Below are 16,055 nucleotides of genomic sequence, written 5' to 3'. Positions count from 1 at the left end.
TGTTGCCTATAGCAACCAATCACATTCTAGCTATCATTTATTTAATACTTTCTACAAAATGACTGCTAGCATATGATTGGTTGCTATAGGCAACATCTCCACTTTTTCAAACCCGCAGCTTAGCAAATCTAGCCCTAAAGCTGAAGGCTGTTGATCAGTGAAATAGAAAGTTTACAGTGAGAAACCCTAACCCTAAGGTACAAGTATTAATCAGCATATGAGTTAGGTGTGCAGCGATGAAATGAAATTGCAGTATCTATCCAGTACACTGCATGTTATAGGGAAACAATTTAAAAACTTCATTTAACCTATCTTTCTATAAAAGTTGACATAAAGATGATTTGCTTTTAAGATTATGCTAATATTACCCTAGTGCCAAAAACATTCCTGCCTCTGCAACAAAAGACCCTGACTACACAACATTGTTTGACAAGTTTTTTCAATGACTTTTTAATAAAATTTACAATCAAAAATACATTCTAAAAATAAATGTTTAAAAAAATATATATATATTTCACCTCCTCACAAGGATCAAAGTGATAAATGGGGGTGGAATGGAATATTTAAACTGTCGAGTGAATGGGAAGGTGAAATCAACTTGAAGAGGGGGTGTGAGGGTTAATTGTATAGAAAGATGTACACTTACACATTATTATAGCAAACCCCCCTGGAGATGAAACCTGGTTAGACTTGGACTCATCCCTATATATGCTTATTAGAGTCAGAACTTTTACGGGTACCTGAGGCTTTGTGCAATGATATGTGATTACGATGATGATGATGATGATGACACTAGAGATCTATCTAGCCACTTATTGGCTGTTGACCCGTCCAGTGTTTCATTAATTTGCGGCTATATTATGTCAAACTGCGGCCATCTATTCAAATTTCTTAATTGTCATTTCCACTTGGACTACTGCAGGAAAGCATATACAAATGACATGACTTTCGTATTTACTAATAGCACCGTCAAGACACTATTATCTCTTGTTTATGAGACCCTTAATTAGAGATGAGCGCACTCGGATTTCCTGAATCCGAGCCCACCCGAACGTTGCTGATCCGAGTCGGATCCGAGACAGATCCGGGTATTGGCGCCAAATGAAAACTTGAAACCGAGGCTCGGAGTCATAATCCCGCTGTCGGATCTTGCGATACTCGGAACCTATAAATTCCCCGCTAGTCGCCGCCATCTTCACTCGGGCATTGATCAGGGTAGAGGGAGGGTGTGTTAGGTGGTCCTCTGTCCTGGTAGATCTCGTGCTGTGCTGTGCTGTGCTGTGTTCTGCACTATCAGTCCAGTGGTGCTGTGTGCTGTGCTCTGTGCTTCTAAGGGCATAGTTCTTATTTCCCCAATATTCCCAAGTGTTTAAAAAATTAAAAAAAAGTTATAAAAAAAAATACAAAAAACTAATTAATTTTTTTTTTAATTACAACAAAGTTTGCAAAACCAATCCTGCAGTATAAGCCCATTGGTACTGCAATATTACCAAGTTCACACATTCAGCAGTAAAAGTCGAGTGGTACTGCAATATTACAAAGTTCACACATTCAGCAGTATCAGTCCAGTGGTGCTGTGTGCTGTGCTCTGTCAATTTTGAGTTCAGTAGTGCTGCTGGGTCCTGTGCTGTGTCCTGTTCAGTCCAGTGGTGCTGTGTTGTGTGCTCTGTGCTTCTAAGGGCATAGGTATTTCCCCATTATTCCCAAGTATTGAAAAAATAAAAAAAAATGTAAAAAAAAAATTAATTACAACAAAATTTGCAAAACCAATCCTGCAGTATAAGCCCATTGGTACTGCAATATCACCAAGTTCACTGATTCAGCAGTATAAGTCCAGTGGTACTGCTATTACAAAGTTCACTGATTCAGCAGTATAAGTCCAGTGGTACTGATATATTACAAAGTTCACTGATTCAGCAGTATAAGTCCAGTGGTACTGCTATTACAAAGTTCACTGATTCTGCAGTATAAGTCCAGTGGTACTGCTATTACAAAGTTCACTGATTCAGCAGTATAAGTCCAGTGGTACTCTCCTGTGCCGCATATAATTTTTAAAGGCTTTGCCGAGTGTGTGTGGCTTAGGGGTACGCTCTCTTGTGCTACATATAATGGAAAACCAAAATTTGGAGTATAAAGTAGGGAAAGATCAAGACCCACTTCCTCCTAATGCTGAAGCTGCTGCCACTAGTCATGACATAGACGATGAAATGCCATCAACGTCGTCTGGCAAGCCCGATGCCCAATCTCCTAGTACAGGGCATGTAAAATCCAAAAAGCCCAAGTTCTCAAAAAATAGCAAAAAGAGAAACTTAAAATCATCTGAGGAGAAACGTAAAGTTGGCAATATGCCATTTACGACACGTAGTGGCAAGGAACGGCTTAGGCCCTGGCCCGTGTTCATGACTAGTGGTCCAGCTTCACCCAAGGATCTAAGCCCTCCTCCTCCCCCCCCTACAAAAAATTTAAGAGAGTTATGCTGTCAGCAACAACAACAAAACAGCAAAGAACTCTGCCTTCTAAAAGATTGACATCACAAATCCCCAAGGCGAGTCCAAGGGTGTTGTTGGTTTTGAACCCTGACCTTTCCATCACTGTACGGGAAGAGGTGACTCCATCCAGCATTTGCAGCACGCCCTCTGCATATGCTGGAAGGATCACCCACAGTCCAGTTACAGATTTGGCTAATGAAGGTGTGAATGTTGTATACCGGGAGGAGGATATTGATGTAGCTGGCGCTGAGGAGGATGTTGATGATTATGATGCAGACAGATACCAAATTGCCTTTCTCAATTTATATTTATATTCTAGATTATATAACGGCTGAATAGTTTTCTATTTTACTCCTAGTGGAGAGGGGATCTGATGCAGACAGATACCAAACTGCCTTTGTCCATTTCTTTGTATATTTGAATTTCTAGTTCTACAGTCTATGCAGGCTGCTTTTTTTATATTCAACTACAAGTGTAGGGCGGGGGCATAGATAGCCACCAAAGTAACGTGGTTCATTTAATTTCACTTTCTAGCTTCACAGTCTGTGCAGCCTGTTTTTTTTATCTTCAAAGTATTTACAAGCCTTGCAATCTAAATTAACTAGAGGTAGTGACGTGCTTGAACTCCAAAAGGCAGTTTGGAAGCCCCTGTACAAACTGGCTCTATTTTACCTGAGTTGTCCCCCCTCCAGTGTGTACTCGGAAAGAGTTTTTAGTGCAGCGGGGAACCTGGTCAGTGAGCGGCGAAGGAGGTTGCTTCCTCACAACGTTGAAAAAATGATGTTTATAAAAATGAATAATCAATTCCTCAATGAAGTACAGCACTGCCCTCCAGATAGTACAGAGGGACCTGTGGTTGTGGAGTCCAGCGGGGACGAATTGATAATGTGTGAGGAGGAGGAAGTACACACTGTATGGGGAGAGGAATCAGAGGTGGAGGATGAGGACGACATCATTCCTCAGTAGAGCCTGTTTAGTTTGTACAGGGAGAAATGAATTCTTTTTTTGGTGTGGGGGCCCAAACAAACCAATCATTTCAGCCACAGTTGTTTGGTAGGCCCTGTCGCTGAAATGATTGGTTTGTTAAAGTGTGCATGTCCTATTTCAACAACATAATCCCAAGGACAATTCCATCTTGCAACTATTTTTTTGGCATTATGTGACCATTCAACAGTCGTTTGCCATGTTCAAAAAGTAAAAGAAAATGTCAACAAATTCAAAAAATGTAATCAAAAGTTAAATGCCCTGTCATTATTTAAAACAAGAGGGTTTGACGTGCTAGAATTAGTGTAGTGTTAATATGTTATAAACACTACACTTGGAACTTGGAGGAGGTATTGTGGCCCCGGTATCAAATTTAGTACCGGGGCCACCCCACTACGCAGTCCAGATACTTGTTTGTTGGAATTCTGACCAGTTGAGGGTGTAACTATTTATTATATTGTGGCCCCGGTATCAAATTTAGTACCGGGGCCACCCCACTACACAGTCCAGTTTTTTTGTTTTTGGGAATTCAGAGCCGTGGAGGGTTTTTTATTAATTATATTGTGGTGACCACTCCTCTACGCAGTCCAGGTACATTTTTTGGTGCGATTAAGACCAGTTGATGATTTTCTTATTATATTGTGGGGACCACTCCACTACGCAGTCCAGATACATTTATTGGTGCGATTCATACAAGTTCAGGGTTTTTAATTTATATTGTGGTGACCACTCCTCTACGCAGTCCAGGTACATTATTCGGTCCGATTCAGACCAGTTGATGGTTTTCTTATTATATTGTGGGGTCCACTCCACTACGCAGTCCAGAAAGATACCTCGTTGCAACGTTTTGGACTAATAACTATATTGTGAGGTGTTCAGAATACACTGTAAATTAGTGGAAATGCTTGTTATTGAATGTTATTGAGGTTAATAATAACGTAGGAGTGAAAATAAGCCCAAAAACTTGATTTTTGAAGTTTTTATGCTTTTCTCAAAAAAAATCCGAATCCAAAACCTTAAATCCGAACCAAAACCTTTCGGCAGGTGTTTTGCGAAACAAATCCGAACCCAAAACATCACGAAAATCCGAATCCAAAACACAAAAAACGAGACACCAAAAGTCGCCGGTGCACATCCCTACCCTTAATTTCATTATGTTGTGTACAAATATGGTAATGCAACTTTTGCATTTATCACTAACACTGTCAAGCCACTTATCTACGCTATCGTTGGGCGGGTATACATTTTTATGTAGAAATGCTGAAGTATTTTGAGGTGGACATATCTTGAGATACCTAAGAGATACCTAAGACTCAATATATACACAAAACCACCTTTTTTTTGCAAAATAATTTTTATGTGTATGTTTGGGACACAAAATGCGTCAAAATCGAAATCAGTTGATCAGTATCAACTAGATACTTCTGCTTTTGGATTAATTTGCTATGAGAATAATGGTAAATGCTCAGTAGGTATTAGTCATTTTAGTTTTTCTGAAAAAAGAAAAGCTAAATTTACAATAAGACAACTGCGAGGGAAACAGGGTGTCGGGAAACAGGGTGTCGGGAACCAAGAGAGGCGGGTTTCCCACCTGGTCAACTGCAACCACCCATTGTTAGTGCAATTGTTTCCTGTTATACTTCTCTGATAAACTCTGTGTAGACTCTAACCGGAGCGGTGGGCGGTGTGTTAGAGACAATGTTATGGGTTATAGGACTCATTATGATTAAATTACGCCACGTGGATGTACCGTAACAACATGCCGGTATAGACTCCATGAACCGGAAGTGTCCGTGAGGTTCTCTTACACAGACAATAAAAAGCACTCATTGGTTAAAGTTCATAACGGTAATCATGTGAAAACCCCATTACTGGCCCATTGTTTCATACCTATTGGTCCCATTGTCCTACCATGTCCCTGAGCTGACTTCCAGGAGTCCTAAGAGTGGTGGTTGGGCACCCAGCTCATACCACCTGAGGGAGATTGGAAGGTTTGACCAGGGACATGTTTTACACTATCAGAGGACACCTCAGGGCAGGGGGGCTGTTAGTTCCCACAGTCACCCTCGATGGGGGATGTAAAGGAGCCCAAAAGGTCCAGGGCTTGTTCATTTTGGGAAAGACTGACCTAATAGGTGATGCTCTGGTCTGGGTAAACATGCCATTAGGACTTCATTGGATTTCAGTGCTATTGGGACTTTATGACAGTCATCTTCTTTGAGAATAGTAACCCTCCATTTTGCTTAAAAGTTTAAATAAAGGAATTCCTAGGCGGTAAAAGACTGAACTTTGACATTTTTATTGTTTCAACCTACAGAACTGTCTATAAAAAAAACTGCTCTTCTGACAGTGTTTCCAAAGACATAAAAGAACATTGTATACAGACTTTGCAGTTCTTACATGACACTCAGGGGTAGATTTATCAAACCTTCCAAAAAGGAAAAATGGAGGTGTTGCCCAAAGCAACCAATCAGATTCTAACTATCATTTATCAAGTGCATTCCAGAAAATGATAGCTAGAATCTGATTGGTTGCTATGGGCAACCAACACCTCCATTTTCTATTTTAGGTTAGATAAAGCTACCCGTTAATGTCATTTATCCAATGTTATCTTTGTGTCAGACATATAATAACGCTATATAATACCTCCTACTACTTACGTCTCCCAGCTCTATGTATTTGTTATACTCACTGTAACTCCTCTATCCGGCATGTTGGACTGGACAGACCTGTCATCAAGTCACTGAAGTGAGGACCTTCCATTGTATTATAAGACAGTACAAGCCTTCTCAGGGACCGGTTATTACTTATTGCAGATCCCAGATGACAGCAGGAAATATCTGTCAGTTTGCTTAATGCCAAACTATGGAATAAAAACAGAATATAAAAACAAGTTGGGTTTAGGCTTCATTTAAAAAAAAACAAAAAAAAACCACTGGTTTCATCAGCAAAAATGCAAATTCACAAAATACTGTTAGACAAGGCAAATTTAAATAAAGAGGTCACATTACTGCAAATAAAAATCATTACATTTCCTATTGAGGTTTGTATAACATTTTATTAGAGACATAGCATTCTCAATCGGGCGAATAAAAGGGGTCCCGTCTTCGAAATTCTTACTGTTGCCGGAAAGGTTTGTGCACTGGTTCTCGGTGCTAAAGGACTCAATCTGTCTATAATGCTGTCTATAACTCCTCTACTGGAGTCTCCGTTTCACTGCAAGAAAAGTCAGCAGGAGGAGGTGAAATCCGGGACTTTAGGCAACGGTAGTGGTGGAACTACCATCACTGCAAGTGGTGCAACCAATGCCGGACCCAAAGCCAGGTCACCCACTCAAGGTCACCAAGTTGGTCTCAGAAGAGCACATTGGGAGCCTCTTTTGAGTATGTGCCTGTCCAGTACAGTATATCTATATTTCCATATATTCACCTTTATTATATTACAATATTCAGATTCAATATTATAGTGAATATTATTCCACTAAATATATTAATTATGTTGGTTATACCTTCTGATGTCAATAAAAGGTGTCTGCGGATGTTAATGCGGGTGTTGACCCACAACGCTTTTGAACTGAAACAGGTTTCTGTTTATTTAACTTGAATAACAGTAGATGTGCAGGTACTCACAGTTGGTAGTACAGCATACATGCCTACTTGTAAGATTTCTCCCCCGGGAGGTCCGGGGGGAGAAGTCATGTGACATGGGGCAGGAGGAGGGCGTGGCGATATTTCACGTCACCATAGCCCCGCCCCCACTCTAAAAAGCCGAAATTCACGCCATTGCATGACGCGATTAAGCCCCGCCCCCTCCATTCACTGCCATTAATTTCGCCAAATTTCGGGAGTTTTGCCTACTCTTCTAGGAGTCCAGGAGAACTTCCCGAAATTCGGGAGCCTCCCGCGAATTCCGGTAGAGTAGGCAGGTATGTAGTACAGCTGATAATAAGGCAGTAACAGTATTATGCACAGGTTGTTGTTTGCAGTCTTCTTATGCTCATGTATGTACACAGTAGATATACAGGCAGGTTTGGTGCATGGAAGTGTCCCTATACACTATGTAACACTTTGGTGTCTCTGCACAAAAGTGCAGAATATAGTTATTGTGGGCAAACTACTCATATATACATAGGGAGCCTCCGGGGGCTTTTGGGTAACTTGTATACCTATATAGCTACGCAACCACTTCAGCTGTGTCTCTCCCCTTCAGTCTGAAACTCGGAAGTACGAACTTCCGGTATTCGGCGTTCGCACTTGCACAGTAGGGCGGCACGGACAGTCTCAGCTTTACCCCACTTCCTCCTAGACCACCGGGGAAACAGGTCATCATGGAGACAGGGGACGGAGCCAAATGTTCCATGTACTAACAAATGAAAGGGTTATTTCATAACTAAGATAATGCTAACCACCCAAGGTCACCACTCTGGTCTCAGAAGAGTACAGTGGGAGCCTCTTTTGAGTATGCACTGATCTAGTCTATAGTATCATCGTCATTTATTTATATAGCACCAGCAAATTCCATAGCGCTTTACAATTGTGAACAAACATTAATAAAACAATACTGGGTAATACATACAGACAGACAGGTTAGAGGGCCCTGCTCGCAAGCTTACAGTCTATGGGACAATGGGTGTTTGAAACACAAGGGCATGTGCTACATCATATTGCACATTGGACCAGCTAGAATGCAAAGATAAAAAAGTATTTAGTGGCTGTGTGATCAGTCACACAGCAATGTTGGTCAGAGGGTTGTTGTCTTGTGTTAGCTGTCTAGAGGGTGGTAATAGGGTAACCAGGGAGATTAAGAGGGTGGTATAGGAATATTATAAGCTTGTCAGAAGAGGTGGGTTTTCAGAGGACGCTTGAAGGTTTGAAGACTAGAGGAAAGTCTTGTTGTGCAAGGGAGGGAATTCCACAAAGTGAGTGCAGCCCGGAAAAAAGTCCTGTAACCGGGAATGGGAGGATGTAATGAGAGTGGAAGGGAGACGCAGATCTTGTGCAGAACATAGGTGTCGAGCTGGGAGATATTTTGAGACAAGTGAGGAGATGTATGTCGGTGCAATTTTTGTTGACGGCCTTGTATGTTAGTAGAAGAATTTTATATTGGATTTGTTGAAATACAGGCAACCAATGTAGAGACTGACATAGTGTCTCAGCAGAGGCAGAATGTTTTACAAGGAAAATCAATCTAGCCGCTGCATGCAAAATAGATTGTAGGGGTTCAAGTCTGATTTTGGGAAGACCAGTAAGGAGGGAATTGCAATAGTCGATGAGGAACATGATGAGTGCATGAATTAAGGTTTTTGCAGTGTCTTGTGTAAGATATGTGCGTATTCCGGAAATGTTTTTTAGATGTATGCAACATGATTTAGATATAGAGTCGATGTGGGGAACAAAGAATAGTTGTGAGTCAAGGATTATACCTAGGCAGCGACCTTGCTGGGTAGGATTTATGGTCATGTTATCAACAGAAATAGAAATGTCAGGCAGGAAGCTTCTGTTTTTGGGTGGGAATATTATTAATTCAGTTTTTGAAAGATTGAGTTTGAGTTGGTGAGAAGAGATCCAAGATGAAATGGTAGAAAGACAGTCAGTAATGCGAGACAACACAGATGGCGAGAGATCAGGAGAGGATAGATAGATTTGTGTATCACCTGCATAGAGATGATACTGAAATCCAAAGGAGCTTATTAGTTTTCCCAAGAGAAGTGGTGTAGATAGAGAATAGCAGAGGACCTAGGACTGAGCCTTGTGGTCTCCAACTGATAAAGGAAGCGGAGCAGAGGTAGATCCAGAGAAATTAACACTGAAAGAGCGATTAGATAGGTAGGATGAGAACCAGGATAGGACCTAAGGTTTGTAGTGTTTGTATGAGGAGAGAGTGGTCAACAGTGTCAAATGCAGGAGAGAGATCCAGGAGAATTAGAAGAGCATATATACAAACCTTTGTTATATTACAATATTCAAAATCAATATTATAGTGAAAATCGCTGAAGTAAATATGTTAATTAAAGGGATATTGCATGACTGAGGTAATACAACCAGAAATAACAAGACAACTTACGATAGATTCTGGATCTTGCACACCGGATGTTTTAGAGCATTACATAAGAACCGAACTCCATCATCTCTTAGATTATTGTCGTTAAGTCTGCAGAGAGTAAATGAGATGGAAATCAATGGGGATTATACTACACAAATAACAGAGCATACATGTATGAATAGTTTTGTGGAACTATAAATCAAGACATGATCTAAATAAATTGTTTAAGAGTAGCTTATAGATTACAGTTTCTTCATTTTTAGCATTAAAACCCATGTTATGGATGTCAAATTCTGTAAAATTCACATGTTGACGACTTGCCTACAATCATCATCATCATCAATTTATTTATGAAGCACCACTAATTCCACAGTGCTGTACAGAGAACTCACTCACATAAGTCTCTGCCCCTTAGGGAATTTAGTCTGTAATCTCCAAACACACACACACAGACTAGGGTCAATTGGATAACGTTAGATTTGGAGGTAATTTTCTCCATTTCACCAAAACTCTTATCCCAAATAACAGACTAATAACAGAAAATTACACACCCCACCCATGTTCAAGAACTTATGTTGACAGTTTCATTTCCAAAAAGAAGACATAAAGAAGTATACTTATTTATACCCCAAGTTATTTACTGTATGTAGAGCTGGTGCCAGTCTCTCCATGTCCTCACTGTGAATTTTACAAAGACCTAGCCAAAGTTCCTCTGTATTCCTGCAGGATTCAAGGATAAAAGACAACACAGTATAATCCAGAGGTGTCAGATGGACATCGGATACGTTAAAACTTCTGTATGATCCAAGACATTCTGAAACTAAATCCTTATTCTGAGTCTCAAAGAGATCAAAAAACACATTGAGAACCTTTCTCTTGTCCTCTTTGCACTCTTGGACATCAATAACGGTTTGTTGGAGAAAGGTGATGACATCTTTGGTTTTTTGAGAGGACAATTCTCCCAAATAAGGCTCTAAAATGGACCTGGTGTAGTTGTCCGAGAGACCGCAGAGGAAACAAAGAAATATTTCACCATGGTTGTCTTTATATGATTTGGTTTCTTCAAGTGATTTATGTAACTTCTCAGGACATTTATTAATGTAATGGACCAAGGCAGCAAAAAACTCCTGTAAAGTGACATGTAAGAAGGAAAAGGTCGCATTAGGTGATTGGTCTGATTTAATCATTAAGCTTGAAAAGAGCTCTGATGAAGTGTCCACATTAAATGATGCCAGATCTTGTTCATTAAATGCAACAATGTGATTCATTACTCCATGTTCTGCCATCCACCCAATAGATGTCAACAGTTCCCGAACCCCCTTCTTATCCTGGCTGTGATTGGACAGGATGTTGGCAATAAAAGTCGCGAAGAGTTGTGTCAATGTTTTGGGCAATGATGACATCATCTGATCATTATTTGTTGGCTGGTCTTTGAAGCACTTTGATAATACTGTACAGATGATCCAGCAGTAGGATGGGAGATAACAGAAATTGTAGAGTGTCCCATTATCCCGTATATAATTAAATGCTTTGTCTGACAATTCCTTGTTCCTGAAAAAATGTTCACAGTACATCTGTATGTCCCTGGGCAAGAAACCCATAATCTGAGTTTGTCGCTTGAAAACTGTGGTATCAACTGATGCTAGTTTTGTTCTACTGGTGGTTAGTACAGAACAGTCCTTGAGAAGTGACTGTCTCACCAAACTAACCACAATCACACCAGGATTTTCTATCTGCTTTATATTATGACACAATTGTCTTAATCTGAAATCCATTCGGTGACTACTTTCATCTAAGCCATCAAATATAAAGAGGAGTTTTTCAGGATCCTGTAAGATGTTATCAAGCTGACCCTGAAGATATGGATATTGTCCAAGGATCATCGTCTCTAAACTGACCTCATCCAGCCTGTTGATTTCCTTGAATGTGAAGAAGAAGACAAAAGCAAATCTCTGGTAGTGTTTTCCATTCGCCCAGTCATAGACAAACTTCTGCATCATTGTGGTCTTCCCGATTCCTGGAACTCCGCTCACCAGTACTGTACGTGGCACACATTTTAATCGCTGAGACCATCGAAACAGCCTGTTGAGAGAAATACACGACAGCACATTTTTCAAGTAATCCTCATGTTTCTGTCCAGTCTCTATAAGCCAGTGCTGAGATCGCTTATGAAGGGGGCGAAGATAGCCAACAATCAGATCCATGCCATGTTCAGAAATGTAGGAACTTTGATTTTCCTGCATAGATCCTGGAGACCTGTTTTCTACTAGATCCTGACTTTTATCCAGCAGATGTTGCTTGTGATGTCCTTGCTTATCTGCCAAATATACAAAAAATATAATAAAGCTCATTACTAAAAATAGGATTTGGTATGCAATGGAAATACTTAAATAGTAGAGCGTTGCCGTTAGATGCCAATAGCGTCATTTGTCTAAAGAAACCTTGCTTCAATCCAACTTAAATTTAGTTTTGGGTGAAGGATTACTTATTTGAGATTTATTACTCGCCTAATCCACCTTTAACAGTCCCACCGTGGCCACCTCTACATTACCCTCACTTACTTGATTTCAAGAGGTAGTTTTGTCTATGGCCCTTCCCTAGATCTCATTTGCATACACTCAGTAGTACACAGGGGGAAGGGTATCAATATCACTTCTTTAAAGTACATAAGTAGGAGTAGTGTTCATGTGACTGGTGTGGGACTAGAGATTTCGGGACCCGGTGGATTGGGTAAACAACACATGACCTTTGAAATCACAGCTGCCAAGTCCATCCCACCTTCAGCAGTTCTTGGTGAAAATTAAGAAACAGGAAGCGGTGGTGGGGTAAATGACAGGTATTTAACGGCTAACGACAAAGATAGGTAAATATACATTTCAGAGAACAAGCAAATACTAGAACCTATTTTACTGCACAACTGTTTACTTGGGGCTACTAGCTGCTATGGCCAACATCTCCAATGTCCCTTTTTTTTTAGAAGGTATGATAAATCTACTCCTAAGACTGAGCAGCATTCCTTCCCATAATAGTCTATTATTGTAAGTATACAAAGGTTACTCTTATCATTGGTCACTGATCTTTTCTCTAGTACTGTGTTACCTTATGTCCTCAATGTGTTATATACTGGGCAGATCTAATATTAGAATCCCTATCACTGATTTTTACTTTGAGCCCAACCTAGCCTAAATTTGGCTCAGTAGGGGATTTACAAAGAGTAACTCTGTATAGGTAACAGCACTGACACACATGTGTCACACAGCTATTTGTCAGTCTCTCCTAACACGCTATCCTTTTCGAATATAGTTTTCAGCTGACTATTTCAGGATTAAATATATTATTTGCTATAATATTCACCTTTCAGCTCCGGAGATAATAGGTGTCCATGTTTATCCAATAGGATCTGCTGCATCAGAGCGTCACCTAAATGAGAAAATCTCTTGGTGAGATAATCAGTTACGTAACTGACCCTCTACATCACGTCACTCAATTACTATCCAGTTTACTAATAAATATGCAAATTACACCAAAAAGTCTAAAAAGACAGCGGTGCCCACAGCTGAAACAAATGATGAGAGTCAACCTCCAGTCCAAAATTGGTCCAACAAATACTGCTATACTTGTCCAAAAAGAGGACCATAGTTCCTACTGCACCATCCCGTAGTTCCAAATGCCAACACCAATGAGGAGGGATGGGTGATAGGAAAGATATCATAAATGTCCACAATAGATCAAATGTATAGTCGATTTAAAAAATACATTAATAAAAGATATTTTTTGAAGACTTTGGGCACTTTAGTATTTTGTTTCCCCTGTACTCAATATATAGAATGGCCTTTAAGAATCACCAGACCAGTAAAATAATCAATTGTGGTCAATTGGTTTGTGTCTTTCAAATATTCACAAACAGTAAATGGCAATGTATGAACAATACTGATGGAATGGCAGGTAATAGTAGCAGTGGACGCTGCTGTCTTCCGGACCAGTTGTTTAATAACAGCAACTGACGTCTGAGACCTGTCAGGTTGCACCTGGCTTTGTCTTGTTCTGAGATGATTACCGAGCATTGGCAACCAGCATCTTTAGACCTTCAACTTTATTTTTGGAGTGTGGGAACGAAACCGGAACACTCAAAGAAAACCCACGCAAACACAGGGAGATCAACAAACTCCACACATATAAAGGCCATGGTTGGGAATCGAACTCATGACCCCAGTGCTGTGAGATAAAAGTGATAACCACTGAGCCACCGTGCTTTTGTGGCTATGCCAATACAGACTGTGCTTCATTTCATTGAATTAAGAAATGATTACAGGAGTACATTTTCCTCTTTCTGATTATCCAACAGTAAGTTGGGATAAGTAGGTGCCACCACAATAACAAGGAGACATCTATCATCAAGACATTAAAGGCATTAACAGTCCCCCTCACACAAATCTGACAATCATGTGCTGATCAAGTGATGAATAGGCAATGATCTTCCTGCTTTAGCCAGGTCAAAGATTTGTCTGCAGAGGTGAATTTCCATGCAAGTTGTCTGCCTCTCTTATACACTGTAAGGCACTACATAGTAATTATTTTATTACATGTAGCTCCATAATTACTCTCAGTCAGAAACACCTAGAATTTCCCCTTTGGACACTAACTGTCTTCGTTGTCTTCTCCTTTTGCTGGAATCACTGTTTTCACCGGTCCCCTGACATTCCCTCCCAAAATAAATACACTCAAGTCAAAACCATCCATTCTTTCTGGTGCATGGGTTGGAGCCTCTGAGACGCCCTCCTTCCGGCATTGACTCAGACCTGGAGACCTTCTTGTCCTCTCGTCTACATGCTCAGAAGGGACCTCACTCAAATCGCCTAATTTTTTTTCATGTGAAAGACACCAAGAGATGGATTTTAAAAACATAAATGGGGGATGAGAAGGTGAAGGGGGGGGGGGGGCAATTTCTAGACACCACTAGCAGAATTTTAAGTCAATAGCCAATTATCTTCTAGACAAGATGAGACATTTACATGTTCATTAAATTAACACAAGCACAACATATGCAATTAAGAGAAACATTACCTAATATATTGATTTCATGCAGTAGTGCATACAAATTAGGAGATGAACAGTCAATCTCTAGATCATAGAGACTTTCCCAGAATGCTATCACAGCTTCTCTTCCTGCATCCAAAATATCTTGCACCAACTTCTCAGAAAATACAAAGTGTCCAAGACCTTTATTCACTTTCACATGTTCCTATAACACAGTTATAAGGATTTCAGATACATATACGTAATACATCCAAAATACCTGGAAAACCAATTACCAATAAATCATTTTATCACTGGATATGTACATGGGATTTGTGGGGGAATCCGTCACTTTAGCCAGTTAACTTTGTTTGCAAAAACGCACCATCGATATGTAGTAAAAGGGGTATGGAAGTTTTGTCCAAAAAATACACCTATTCTGATAGACACATATTATGTCTTTGTGAACCATGGTTAAAAAATTTATTTTTAACAACATTATCAGTTACTCCAGAAACCTTTAAAGTGGATCACGGCACACACCGTAGATGTTCTGGTTACAATTTTATTGGTTACCAATTATGAGTTCAAACTCCCTGTTTTGTATTGAAAATATTACAGTTTCTCCTCCTACCTCTTCAAAGAAGATATTCCGAGAGGCCAGTTCCTTCAGTAGGATCTTAGTGTCCATGGGCTCCACAGCATAGATTAGGTCTCTTCTGAAATACTCGTATATAATTCTTAGTTCATCCATTCCATAGCCAGGTACCTGCTGACGGAACTTCTCAATGCCATCTAGATAACAAAACGGACAAAAACCTTTTTTGGATCAGTTTTACCAACTGTAGATAGTCCGTCTGAGCTGAATTAGCAAGTAAACATATAGGAGATTTAAAAGTTTTGGGGATTTTGAAAGTAATAGATAATAATTCTTCAGCACTCTCATTGAGATCTACCACTAGAAGTTTGGCCAAATGTCATGGATCTGAGACAATTGACTCTGACAGTGAGATCAGGCAGTCAGAATGAATCAGCTGTTCTCTGATTGGCTGGCAAACTCTTCATTGCAGAACAGATAAGTAAAGACATGTGCTGCAGGTAAGATATACCACACATGTGATACAGGTGAAGGTGGGAGGCAGAGATGAAGGGAGAGGGAAAAAGGGTTATAGGAGAGGTGTTTATGTAAGAAATGTTTCACAGAGGTGAAGGGGGTGTTAGAGGTGAATTGTGGGGGCAAAAAAATGAGTAGCAGTGGCTGGGTCTCTTTAATGTGATACAACGGAGCAACATGCCACGCCCCTTATGTGGTATCGCAACACCGCTCAGTCACATGTTCCTATCCGCACAGGGACTTTTACAATGTTGAACCGAATGGCATAACTACAAAGAGGTGTCTTTTCTTGTAGTAAATTTTGCATATTTTTAGAGCTGAGGGATGAAATAAACCCGAGGGAGATTAAAAGCTGAGGTTTGTGTGTATAACTATTTGGCCCCACTAAGGGTTAACTAACCAAGGAGATG

The 16,055-nt window shown here is 40.2% G+C and overlaps 1 protein-coding gene across 7 annotated transcripts in view; it reads right to left on the bottom strand.

Annotated features, from left to right (window-relative positions):
• LOC142109075 (NACHT, LRR and PYD domains-containing protein 12-like) overlaps positions 1 to 16,055 on the bottom strand; it is a 59,432-nt gene that overhangs the window by 3,156 nt on the left and 40,221 nt on the right. For all 7 annotated transcript variants that reach the window (XM_075193102.1, XM_075193101.1, XM_075193103.1 and 4 more), the window contains 6 exons: positions 15,166 to 15,326; positions 14,580 to 14,757; positions 12,870 to 12,935; positions 10,143 to 11,832; positions 9,537 to 9,623; positions 6,166 to 6,336 (listed from right to left, as the gene is read on the bottom strand). In XM_075193102.1, the coding sequence (XP_075049203.1) occupies positions 6,166 to 6,336; positions 9,537 to 9,623; positions 10,143 to 11,832; positions 12,870 to 12,935; positions 14,580 to 14,757; positions 15,166 to 15,326 (2,353 nt within the window). The remainder of the gene's footprint in view (positions 1 to 6,165; positions 6,337 to 9,536; positions 9,624 to 10,142; positions 11,833 to 12,869; positions 12,936 to 14,579; positions 14,758 to 15,165; positions 15,327 to 16,055) is intronic.

The sequence above is a fragment of the Mixophyes fleayi genome, chromosome 12 (assembly GCF_038048845.1).
Source record: "Mixophyes fleayi isolate aMixFle1 chromosome 12, aMixFle1.hap1, whole genome shotgun sequence".
Classification (NCBI taxonomy): domain Eukaryota; kingdom Metazoa; phylum Chordata; class Amphibia; order Anura; family Limnodynastidae; genus Mixophyes; species Mixophyes fleayi.
This window is presented reverse-complemented; position numbering and strand designations above follow the sequence as displayed.